At 40.2% G+C, this 13,281-nt stretch overlaps 1 protein-coding gene across 4 annotated transcripts in view; it reads left to right on the top strand.

Annotated features, from left to right (window-relative positions):
• Prrx1 (paired related homeobox 1) overlaps window positions 1–8,838 on the top strand; it is a 65,994-nt gene extending 57,156 nt beyond the window's left edge. For 3 of the 4 annotated variants that reach the window (XM_075988436.1, XM_075988439.1, XM_075988438.1), the window contains one exon: window positions 5,535–8,838. In XM_075988436.1, coding sequence (XP_075844551.1) covers window positions 5,535–5,673 — 139 coding nt within the window. In that variant the 3' untranslated portion in view covers window positions 5,674–8,838. The remainder of the gene's footprint in view (window positions 1–5,534) is intronic. The other variant, XM_075988437.1, reaches the window with a different exon arrangement.
• The last annotated feature ends 4,443 nt before the right edge of the window (window positions 8,839–13,281 follow it).

Below are 13,281 nucleotides of genomic sequence, written 5' to 3'. Positions count from 1 at the left end.
AGAAACTGGGGGCTGATGTCTTAGAAATATGAACAGTGGAGCTTCCCCAAGTGGGAAATTAGGAGACAGAACTATAAGAAAGCATGCCTCTAAGGGAGCATGACAGTTTAGAGCTATGGTTATGTTCCGGGATCAGTGCCTGTGAAGACCCTAATCCAGCAAGTCTAGAGTGGGGTGAGATGCTACATCTCTCTGTTGTTCCGCTCTAAAGTAATTCCCATGATGGTCATATCTGACGGACTTTGACGAGGGAGGCTTTAGTTACCCAGAGTATGAGCCAGGGGTCAGACTACATTGTCCTGCTTCTGGCCAATGCTGTAGCTGATTTATTATGTAACTTCATATTGAAAACTTGAACTAGACAGGATTTTCCAATTGTATGTCTCACAAGGGAGTTGAGAATCTAGGAATACACAATATGGCATATTCAATATTGAAAGGGGGAAGAGCAGAAGTTCTGGAGGCGGTAGGAAGGTGTTGCTAGAAAGAGAAGTTGAGCATTGCAGAGGGATCACAGAATGTACAATGGAAACTAAAGCCTTACCGATGAAATGTGGTCCCTCGTGTCCAATTGGAGAAACTGAGAATGTATTTTAAAACTCAAACTCTAAATTTCAAGCAGAAGCAGGAAATGGTGATTTCAGTTACATAGGGGCAACTCCGGAGGATGCAGGGGATCTTACTTTAGAAGCGAATTTCCCTAGGGAAACTGAAAGTTACTTGTCTTATACGAAAAACTTATACTGTTCTTGCCTTCGCAAAAGAACAGGTCAAAGAGAGAGCCTCCAACGTCTGTATTTCAGGGTTCAGAAAACTACTAACTGGAGCTTGTGAAAGACTGTCTAGAGCGGGAGGAAACCTGGATGCAAAGGACTATTCACATGGTTCTTCGACTGTCATAATCATTGTTAGGGTGATGTTTTGAGCAGTTTGTCATCCCTTATTCAAAAAGGCTGGCCAGAGAGAGCATTAAAGATCAAGCCAAGCATTAAAGTTTCTCCTCACTTGTTTTGTGATTTATAGGGCTGGGTGATTAGATGTCAAATCCTTCAGAGTATTTGCTAGATGTCCTTGGTAGTGGCCCTTATTTCCACTCAGTCTTCCTTAAAATCCACCTTTCAGAGAGGGTAGAAATGGTCCTAAGAGAACTGTCTCCAGAGGAAACAATTATCTAACCTTGCTAGTGGGGTTAGCATGCTCCTGGGTCGCATCTGCTTGGAATCTCCAAATAAGGAAGTGGAAAGCCTCATGCATCCCAAAATGTGTCAGCTCTGTGAAGCCCCACTGCAGACTCGATGAGTCAGCAGATGGAAGGCAAGCATTTCTTTCTCATCCCTAAGGTCTCCATGGGCTTTATTTGGCAGTGCAGTTTCTTGGTAACTGATAAAAGAAGCTCTGTTAAAACTTCATCAGAAATGGTACATTAGCCAACCTTTTCAAATTCGGTCCAGAACTCTAAACTGCTATGTGCTCCCTGCTTCCAGGAATGAGGGATTTTTACCCAGCGGGAGACTAAGCACTTGGATGTCTGTCAGTTGACGGAGCTCTTGGTGGTTGTCCTGATACACCTTCCTGAGTTCGTGTCCTTTGTTTTGTTTGTTTTCTGTTTTTGCTTTTATTTTTTGTTAATTCCAGGAAGTTTCGTTCTGTGTAGGAACAGGTGGTAATTTTACATGGACTGGATGTCCCATTTATTGGTTGAAATCAATTAACTACCCTAGTGCCTTTCTGGTGGGAAGATATTTAAGGTCTCTCTCTCTCTCTCTCTCTCTCTCTCTCTCTCTCTCTCTCTCTCTCTCAGCTTGGCAGCCATTCAGGGCTCTCCTGCATCTGCAGTCACTTAAGCAAGCAAGCCTTCCACCTTCCAATGCTGTTTAAAGCATGACTAAGCATCTCTTGGGACACTAGTAGTTAATTCTCTCTTTTCTGACCGATAATGAGCCTGTTTTTCATGAGTTAAGTCAAAAGGCTACCTAGTGCTTGCCGATACTGCACATTTAGCTTGAGCTGTAAAAATAGACCCATGTCCAGCACCAGAGTGAAATATATAAAGTATGACTGAAATTCCGATTTGTGGAATTATATATCATAGGCACTTGTTAAGAGGTAGAGTGGAGATGGTGTCTCTTCTTTATAGTCAACATATTCAACTCACAAATGCTGCAATACTAAGTTTGTTCAGTCTTTGAAAATTAGTGACTTTCTTAAGCATTTATCAAGTGAAACTGCTATCACCAAACTTCCAAGGAAATGCAAATGTCATTTGCTAATATCAAATGCTTTCTCAACTTCTGGCCCTGTAACCTGAGGAACTTCATAGACTATAGCCACGGAATCACTGCTAGAATGTCACTCTCACCGTTGCAGGACTACAGAATGCAAAAGGACTCTGTTTCTGCTGTGCCAGTGCAGGCTGCCTCTTGAATGCCTTGGTGGGAAAGTCACTCTCTTGTGCAAGATACTATCCTAATTCTTTTTCATTGGTTTGTGTGAAAAAGTGGATCAATTCATATCACTGACTGTCAACCTACCTAAGAGAGAAACTCTGGACTTCTCAGAGATGTGTTACCACAGAGAGTACCCAGGCTAGAACATCAGATGTGATATAGATAGTAAAATACAAAATAATTGCAGCCAAATGTTGTGATATAGCAGAATTGATACCAACACTATAGTAAACAGTGCAGAAAAATAGTAACAACAACTTCAGAAAATTAACACATGCTCCCCAAAGTTCTAATCCCTTCTTCCAGTGAGGAAATGGAATACTTTCCGTTACCAAAGAAAAGAACAAGTAGGATCTTGTTGCCCGGAGTCTCAAAGGATGGGTAACAGGTCTTGTAGAAACTTGGGTCAAGTATCTAGAAGCAAAATCATTCCATAACAATCTATAATTTACACTGGTCATTTTTTTCTCATGAAGTTTTAGCCTTGTATATTCAGAAGTAATTCAATTTTCTTCCCAGCATTTAAAAGAGAACCTGTATTTAACAGACATCCTGTAATGTCAGCCTCTGCCCCATATGTTTAAAACATTAATAACTGTAGACTGTCTTTAGGACTTGATATTTTTGCAGAAACATGGTTGAGAAAGGCTAATTGTATTATGAATAATTCATAATTTAGGAACATCCCCTAAATCCAGTTATCACTTTTCTTAATTATTATTTTTGATTTATTTTATTTTTTGTTTGGTTTTTGTTGAGACAGGGTTTCTCTGTGTAGCCCTGACTGTCCTGAATCTCATTTTGTGACCAGGCTGGCCTCAAACTCAGATATCTACCTGCCTCTGCCTTCCTAGTGCTGGGATTAGACGTGTGCGCTACTGCATCTAGCAGCAACTAAATCTTTGAATGTTTGGTATATCCTGGAAATTTTTAAACTATAAATTTTGGGTTTGCATTGATTTCTGGTAGGATATTAGATAGCAGAATGTAATTCATCTAGAAACTGAATGATATCTACTTGACTTTTGTCCTGTCTCAGAGGATTGTTCTTGTCCTTTATGCCTTCATAATTTAAGCCTGCTTTACCTGAGGACTATCCTGCCTCTTGAACGAACAATGATAAAACAGTCTCTTTTATTAAGTTTTTATTAATGTATTTTTAATATGAAAAGATCTCTTTATAGATCTAGGACTATGCAATGATGATGCCCTCTTATGCCACATTCTTCTGACTCTTTGCTTCCATTAAGAAAACAGATTTTACAGAAAGGACGAGTTCTCAAGAATAAATGGATTCTTTTTAGAGATCACTCCAGTAGCATAATAGATGTCAGGGTCTTGGAGCACAGGTCTGTTTAATCATTCTATATCTAGCTATGGCTTTTTTCCCCCCGGAAAATGGTTTATTGGGTTTATTGAGCACCGTGCTGGGTGTGGTATCAGCCTCAGCTTGAAGACACAGTGATGATGAAAGCAGATTGGGTGGTCTATGCAGCATGTAGATGACAGGGCTAGATACTAAATAAACATTTAATTAAGCACGAAATAAGCGAGTAAAACAAAAATGCAGGGTGCTACAGGAGAGCCCAGCCTTGCCTGGGTAGGGAGGCTTAAGACCATCTACCCAGAAATTGTCAGTAAGAGGGAAAGCTAGAAAAATGGAATGTAAGAATGTAGAATTCTTTTTGTAATCTTGAGTCTTCTCCACTTTGCTGTGATGCAGACTTCATTCTCACTTATACCCATGAAATCATCTTTTTAAAAGATTCGTTTTATAGAATGAGTAAGTGATCTAAAACTCAGTATATTTCTTTAACTCATTTTTTTTTCTTGGCGAATGTTAGAATCTGAGGTGAAATAGACTACTATGAGTCTCAATCCCGACTCTGTGCTGTCCCAGATAAATACCAACGATCGAGTCCCTCTAGCTTTAGTTTTCCTTCTTTCTGATCTTGTCATCTCATCCCAGAACTGCAAAGTCCTGTGTGGCTGGCAAAATTTCCCTGGAATGCAGGTGGCAGAAAAGCACATGTCATTCCATTTGTGAATCTCATCTTAGCTCTCTGTTGAAAGGGATTTCACTCATATTAGAAACAGCTAGCAGCGTTGTACTTAATCCAGAAAGCCTCACGTTAACTATTTCACACAGAGAAAAGATCATTTGCATCCACATCAAAACACTATTTTCTTTTCCTTTAAAAGAGATCTGCAGACGCAATGAATAGAAACCCACCACTGATGAGTTCTTGCCTAGGTCTTAATTATAGTCTATGACAATCAAATCCAGTGTCATGTTTTTCTCAACAACGTAGACAGTGAGAAACAGTGACGTCTGAGATCGAGAATGGTAAAATTATAACTTGGTAAGTTTATTTTGAAATTTTAAGCTTTTCCAAAGTGACTCACCCCAAAGGTGGTGTGTGCTAGTCAAATATTTTTACAAAGGTTACAAAGGTGTAAAAATCAAGACCCATTGATAGTAAAGTCTTGATTTGACCATGTTGGTTACTATTGTCCAGCGAATCATGAATCACAATGCCAGAGGAGTAGTGTTGTTGGGTTGTTTAACCGATTCTACAAGCACATTATTTCTTATGGTGTTATTAATTATCCCAAATGTATTGCAATGGAGGTCTGTTCCCTAGAGTGAAGAAACAGAATTCTTTCATCCAGTGTCACTCGCTTGCTCTTTCCCTCCACTCATCCCACAGGCTGTTTGGGATAGGTAGGAAAGCTTACATTCTAAGTAGAGGATAAAACTGCTGCTATTTGACTTGAGCACAATCTCCTCTTCCCTCAGAAATAGATCATTACTCACTGTGTCCAACGCAGCAAATACTTCTCCCTACCCTGTCTCATTCTTCTCTGCTTCCCCAATGCCCTGTAAAAGATGGCCACCCTTCTCCAAGGACCGTAGGCTAATTGGAAGCTGGGGCTATAAAATATCCCAGAGGTCCTCTGTCTGCCCTAACGCCTGCCCCTGTCCTGAGAGTTGATCCACCCAGGGCATGGTCTTGCAGCCCTGCAAGAAACTAATTATGAAACTAATGCCTGTTGTTCTCCCTGCTCTCTCCTTTGTCCCTACAGCGCCATGGCTACTTATTCTGCCACATGTGCCAACAATAGCCCTGCACAGGGTATCAACATGGCCAACAGCATTGCCAACCTGAGACTGAAGGCCAAGGAATATAGTTTACAGAGGAACCAGGTGCCAACAGTCAACTGAGGAAAAAAATATTAAACAGGCCTAAGAAGAAATCAAAAAGCATAAGAAACCTATCCTGTTCTGTTATTTCTTCATCTGCTGGAAAAAATAAAAGCAAATAAACAAACAAAGCCAGGACTAAAATATTGGGACCATGGCAGAGAAAAGCAGGAGAGGAACAAAATGAAAATTAGTTAACAGTGGCTCCTTCTTCCTCTCGGATACCATCACCATTTGCTTCTGTGTGTGTTTATTTTGTTTCCCTTCTATCCGTGCTTTGCTAATTATACTCCGGGCTTCTTCAGTTAGGCTTCTTCAGCCCTCCCATTCCTATAATTGTATGAAAATAAAATATTCTGCAGCAGCCAAAGATAGACACATATCTATGTATATGTGTGTGAAGGATTATTCTCAGTAGCCTGTTTGACCTCAGTGCCTTACTCTGCTCCCTTCTGCGTCTCTCTAGGAGACTCTGAAAACCCAAAGTATTTCTAAAGAATCAGTATTGTTGTCTCGATGTCTCTTGGTCATGGTAAGGTTTTTCTATCAGTTTCAGGAAAAAGAAATGTACACATGTTCTTGTGTCTGACCTGTCTGATCGATGTGGTTAGCCATGTCTGGTGAACGCTAAGCTCTAAGATCTAGAGCTAATCTGTGGATTCAAGCTCGAAGTCCTAGGTTACAGCGTCACCATCAACACCATCCTTCCTCTGAACAAACAATAAACCATCCTAAGTTAAAGATATTTGTTGTTTTTGAACAATTGCTGTCACTCGCTCTTTTTTAGCTTTAGAGATGGAATGAATTTTTTGTAGGAAATTTTGGAGAATTTTTTTTTTTAAGGAAAACAAATACTGAATTGTGAAAGGCATAGCCTTTATCTCTTTGGTGCCTTAGGGGTGGTCAGATGCACATATATTCTGTGTATATTTATATATATATTATATATATAAAATATTGCAAGCTTGAGTTTGCAGTTTCTCAAACACCACAAAAGCCAACTTTACACCATCACTGCCGTCCTTATCTACACAGTAATGATACATTAACGTGGCCTCTTGCTCTTTTCTATACTCGACACAAAATTCTCACTGAGGTCAGAGAGCAGTTTGCTAGGAAAGTGTCTGAGAACAGCTGTCTTGCTCCCATCAGGGCTTTAGTGGGATTCAGAACTATATGACGATATAAGAAATGATTTTGAGTTTAGAGCCTAAGCTCAGGTGGAAATTCTATATCATTTGACATATCATGGAAAATATACCCAGAAAGGAGGAGGGATAGTTAGCTATCTGCTCTTTCTCCTCGCCACAGAAACATGGCAGACAAGTAGCATGTTTTAGTGAAGTGCTTAAAGCTTTCTCTAAATTCCCTCCCCCCAAATTAAGGACAATTATACTTTTACGTTTTAGTATTTTTGAAATGAGGTTTAGTATGTAGGGTGAAAGGCAGGCAGGGCAGGTATTTCTTTGTTTCTCTTTGTTCCTGGTTAAGCTTTGTCAACTTTCCTGGTGGACTTGACCAAACCATGTTACCATGCTGTGTCTAGTTTACCCGTTTATAAAATGGGTTTACCAGTTCTTACGTACCTCACGGGTATGTGGCAAGACTATGTTTGTTCGCCCTCCCACCCTCCCTCCCTCCATTCCTTCCTTCCTTGCTTGCTTGCTTGTTCTTTGTTCAGCACTTTGTAACCATGGGAGGAAAGGGACTTTACGAGCATACAGTGTTCATGGATTAAAATAGTATCTGGAAGCTTTGTTTTCTAGCAAAAAATGGTATCTGGCTGTACATACATATAGCCCTGTATTTGGAAATGATAAATAGGTTTATATTTTCAGATATCTCAACAATCACATAATTTGACCAAAGAATAATTTAAGGCACAAAGTATAGAAATATTTTTTAACTTATATTCTCATCAACAGCTTAGTTCTAATAACCATAGCTCTCAGTGAATAAAATGCTCCAGATTGATTTTGGCCAAATATATCACCTTTGTAATGTGAGTGACAGGCAAAGTATCTGGGGCATAAGATGCACTTTGAGCTCATGTTTGTGTTTCCCTTGGCATATCTGAGTTAATGGTGACATATTTTCAGTCTAACAACCACTGCTCTAAACAATACTTGGAGTGATTTTGTACTTTGTTTAATAATAAGGAGGAAGACCATTTTGTGTACTTTGATCTCATGAAGTGAATCCTTCTCAATAACTACAATTAAACATTTCTTCAGAATAGTTCATGTGCTCTGGCTGAACACATATTATTTGTTTTTAAGGAATCTTTCCATTCATGTATTCATCCCATTGATTGCTGTGTATTAGCAAGTTTCAAAGAAACAATACATCCTTACTGTAAAAACCTCCTTTGATTTGAAAAGCAAGTACAAGTCCAATAGACTGATAAACATTGGGGATTTGGAGTTTGCAGAGAAAAGCTGAAAGAATTGGATTATAGGCAAGGAACAGAAATTAGAAACAAAAAGGTTTTGCTAAGGAGGGCGGGATCTTGGCAGAGAGTCATATAAGAAAAATGATGTGATTCGACGCCTTTGTCCTGACTCCATTTCCAGTGGCGATCAAGAGAGTCTGGTCTTATAAACTCAAAGGAGAAAGAGGGAGGCTTTATCTGATGGTTCAAATCAGCAGTTTCTAGGAATTTCTTAGAATAATCTATGCTAGTCAATCACAGGAATGCCTGTTGCTGGTGGACACACACCACAACATTTTTATCTGAGCACTTATCTAGCTATATCCCTGAAACACCAGCACGAATTTTGTTCATTTATGATCCGTTTTTTCAATAGACATATGTTTTAACAAGTGATTTGGAGGATTAGATTTCTAGCCTGTAGGTCAATTGCAAGAGGAGTGTCTCAGTGCCACAGACTCAAGGCATTCACCTGTAGCTCTCCGTCAATATACCCAGATGAAGGCATGGAACTATCACTGTGCACAATCCCTTCCCAAACAAGGGACTAATTAGTAGAGGACTTGGCAGGTTAAATTAAACCAGAAGTAATGACCTACTTAAATGACATATGGTAATAAAGATCTCATAAGAAATGTAATATGTAAATTATATCTTGCTTTATGATGTAAAATATACATTGTTTGTGCTAGAATAGAAATGATTTCTTTTCAATAAAATGAAAGACAGATACTACAAAGCCTTTTGTTATAATACATTGGACTTGGTGATTGTTTTTTCTTTGAACTTCCAAACTGCATAACCGCTTGGACTCAAGATGATACTGGGAAAAGTGAAGGTAAGAATGGTTTATAAGCTAGAGAAATTTTCATCAAAGTACAATATTATATCCTATCAAAGGAAAATAATCTATTATACTCCAAAAGCAAAACTAGTAGTGGGAGAAAGAAGGAATATCTGTAAGCACCGTGGGAAGATGAGGGCGGTACTGGAAATTTAGCAGTTTTATTAATGACTTTAGCATCCACAGTACTACCTACGATACGACAGTCTTCATACAGGGCAAAGCTTTTATTTAATAATATCAAAATGAAGCATTTTAAGCAATCGCTGTGTCCCATGTGGGTGTGTGACAATAAGGAAAAAAAAAACACATTGTGAGGAATAGGTTTTTTTTTCCTTACCATTTAAAATCTGGTCAAAAAGCAAACTGAGAATAAACAAGTTTATGCCCCAATTTAAGACACTTGTTAACAGTGATTAACGGAGTGCATAGAATAACTTCAGAAGAAGAAGAAGAAAGAAAACATTGAGCTAGAGTGGGCCAAGAGGAGAGAGGAAGGAGAGGTGGCAATGGGAGACAAAAAGGGACGAGACAGGGAGGCAGCCTTGAGGAATCTGGACCCAGGAAAAATGGGAAGATGGGGAATTTATTTTTAAACGAAGTAGAAAACAACACTGAAATTTAACTTTCAAACCAAAGACATGAACTTTTTTTCAGGCCATGGAGATCCAGAAAAAGGTTTTAAGCAAGGATGGTTTATAAGCAAGAGAAGAAAACAGTCCCAAAACTTGCCATTTTGGCAGACACTTCTTTTTTTATTTTATTTCTTTTTTTATTTTTCCATTCAAAAATTTATACTTCCACCCCTTCTCCCAATACCCTCCTGCTCCTCCACTCACCCTCCTCCCTCCCCCTTCCAGCTTGAGAGATGGCAGGAAACCCTGCCCTGTGGGAAGTCCAAGGCCCTCCCCGCTACATCCAGGCCTAGGAAGCTGGGCATCCATATAGACGAGAGTCCCAAAAAGCCAGAACATGCCGTGAAAACAAGTCCCAGTGCCTTTATCAATGGCTTCTCACTCAGCCCTTCTTGTCAGCCACAATCAGAGAGTCAGGTTTGATCACCTGCTCATTCAGTCCAGGTGCAGCTGGATTTGGTGAGCTCTGATTAGACACACTGCCTCAGTTGGTGGACAAACCCCTCACGGTCCTGTCTTCCTTGCTCGTCTTCTCACTCCTTCTGCCTTTCAACTGGACCTTGGGAGCTCAGTCCGTTGCTCTGATGAGGGTCTCTGTCTCTATCTCCATCCATTGCCAGATGAAGATTCTATGGTGATATTCGAGATAATCATCAGCGTGATAGTGGGGCAAGGACCATTCAGGTACCCTCTCCTCTGCTGTCCAAGGACCTAGCTGGGGACATCCCCATGGACACCTGGGATCCCCTCTAGAGCCAAGTCTCTTGCCAACCCTAAAATGGCTCCCTTAATGTAGATATCTTCTTCCCTGCTCCTATATCTGCCCTTCCTCCATCTCCACCCTCCCACTCCCCCAAGCTCTCGCCAGTCTTTCCCTTCTCCCTTCTCTCTCCCCCTCTCCCCTTCCCCCAACCTCACTCTCACCCCTACCCCACCCTCATGCTCCCAACATTTGCCTGGCAAACTTGTTTACTTCCAATTTCCAGGAGGATCACAAGAAACTAGACTTTAAAATTCTAATTAACCCAATTAAAAAATGGGGCACTGAACTGAACAGAGAATCCTCAACAGAAGAAGTTCAAATGGCCAAAAGACATTTAAGGTCATGTTCAACTTCCTTAGCAATCAGGGAAATGCAAAACAAAACAACTTTGAGATATCATCTTACACCAGTCAGAATGCCTACAATCAAAAACACCAATAATAGCCTTTGCTGGAAAGGATGTGGAGTAAGGGGAACACTCATCCATTGCTGGTGGGAATGTAAACTTGTGCAACCACTTTGGAAATCAGTGTGTCAGTTTCTCAGGAAATTGGAAATCAACCTACCTCAGGATCCAGCAATACTACTTTTGGGAATATACCCAAGAGATGCCCAATCATACTACAACTATGTCCATAGCAGCACTATTTGTAATAGCCAGAACCTGGAAACAACCTAGGTGCCCCTCAATAGAAGAATGGAAAAAGAAGGTGTGGCACTTATTTACTTTAGAGTTCTATTCAGTAGTAAAAAATAATGACATCTTGAATTTTGCATGCAAATGGATGGAAACAGAAAACGCTATCCTGAGTGAGATAACCCAGACCCAAAAAGATGAACATGGGATGTACTCACTCATTAGTGGACTGTAGCCATAAACCAAGGACATTAGGTCTATAGTTCACAAGCCTAGAGAAGCCAAATAACAAGGTGAACCCAAAGAAAAACATATATAGATCCTCCTGGAAATTGGAAGCAGACACTTCTTACAAAAGGGCAAAGATGGACTAGAGCAGAGAAGCTCTGGGAGAAAGAGGTGGCATATGGGGGGTGAGGAGAATCTTCCAAGAAAAGAATCCATAGGACTGCCTAGCAAGAAGGGAGGAGAGGTGAAGGCGACAGGACCCTGGTGACTCAGAGAGTAAATCACTGATAACCTCATCAAAATCAATAACCACTCAGTCCCTGGGAAGGATGATGCAGTCTCAGATCTACTGTGGAGGCTGCCACCTCCAAATGGAAGCTCCTGGTAAGTAAGGGCATGAAAAGCAGGACTGGGTATCAAGGTCAGGGGCAAAGACCAAAGTTTAAGATGACAATGTGGGATGCAAATATGATTGTGCTTTTCAAGAAGAAAAACTGCCCTGTAACACAGAAATAACTTTAATAACTGACGTTTGGATGTAGCTTCAACACAGGGATAAGTATTGTGCCCTGAAGAACAGCTGCAGTCAGGAAAAGGGCTATGGTGAGGGCTCCTTCGAAGACTCTGAGAATCAAGAGCCTGTTTATTATCTCAGAGTTAAAGCAAGGCATGTTTGAGTCCTTGACCAAACAGGAAGACACATGAAAACTTCGTGGAGGTGCCCTCTCCTCTCAGCAACAAGAAAACAAGTGACAGTTTCTGATGAGAATCCTTGGTGGGGAGGTGGAAGTCAGTATGGAGGTTCCTTATAGAACTAAAGAGAGAACTTCTATATCAACTCTAAACGTGTGATTTACAGTGAGCAAGATATGGAATCAGCCTGGATGCTCCCCAATAGAAGAATGCATTTTAAAAATGTGATATGTGGCTGGTGGCACACGTCCTTAATCCCAGCACTCGGGAGGCAGAGGCAGCTGGATCTCTGTGAGTTCAAGGCCAGCCTAGTCTAGAAAGCAAGTTTCAGGACAGGCTTCAAAGCTACACAGAGGAACCCTGTCTCGAAAAACAAAACAACAACAACAAAGTGATCTGTACTACAGTTTTACTCTTCTATAACAAAGGGTGAAATTATGTTATTTGCAGGAAACTAGGTGGAGCTGGTGACCATTTTAAACAAAATAATATTGTGTGTGTGTGTCACCATCCTAGGACCTGGGAGAAATGAGCCAATGAATGAGGAGGACTAAAGTCTCATGCCATAGTCAACTTTATTCAGAGCCCTGGACAGTTTATACTCCGAGAGTTAAGAAAGGTCATATGAGGGAAGTTCTCATGAGTTCAAGCTGTACACAGTCACAAGGACAAGCTGCAATTGGTAAAATCATGGTTTTTTCCATAGAGGCATAGAAAGGATCGTTTCAACATTTAATTGAGTAGCAGCAGCAAGCGATAATGAGTAATCTAAAGTAAGCTCACTCCTAGCTGCTTCACCTGGGAGGAGCATGAAAACACATTCCAAGAACAGTTCCGTGTTTTGGAGAAACTGAGGTCACAAGACTCTTGTTTTCCTGAGTACTCTCAGAAGAACTCAGAATTCCCCTCACATGACTTCATCCCAGGACCATTCTTTCACAATACAGAATCTAGATTTTTTTAATATAAAAACAATATAGGATATATAATTGATGTGTATTTATGCCTATCTTGGTGAATTTGCTTATATGTTCATTTTGATATTTCCTGAAAGTGAAACACAATCTCTTTCTGGATACCAGTAATGCTGGTATAGATTGCAGATGGTATGATTTCACAGTGTGATATAATATGGTTATATTTCATATGTATGTGAGTTATCCTGTCAAGTAAGATCTCACACTGCATTTCAAAATGGTGATTATAAGGAAACCTGAAGATTTGAAAATGTCAAGATATACCTCTTACTATAAACTATGAAAGCCAGAAGATACAACCACAGATTAACCTCAGATGATGCTACTAAAATGGACTCTACCAAAAAAATCCAAGTCTGATTGGTTGGAGGCCAAAAATAAGAATTAGCGATTGGATTCTCTCCAGGTGGAGTGTCACAAA

Source organism: Microtus pennsylvanicus, chromosome 10 (assembly GCF_037038515.1).
Source record: "Microtus pennsylvanicus isolate mMicPen1 chromosome 10, mMicPen1.hap1, whole genome shotgun sequence".
Taxonomy (NCBI): domain Eukaryota; kingdom Metazoa; phylum Chordata; class Mammalia; order Rodentia; family Cricetidae; genus Microtus; species Microtus pennsylvanicus.
The sequence above is the reverse complement of the archived record's forward strand: the minus strand, read 5'-3'. Positions and strand labels throughout refer to the sequence as shown.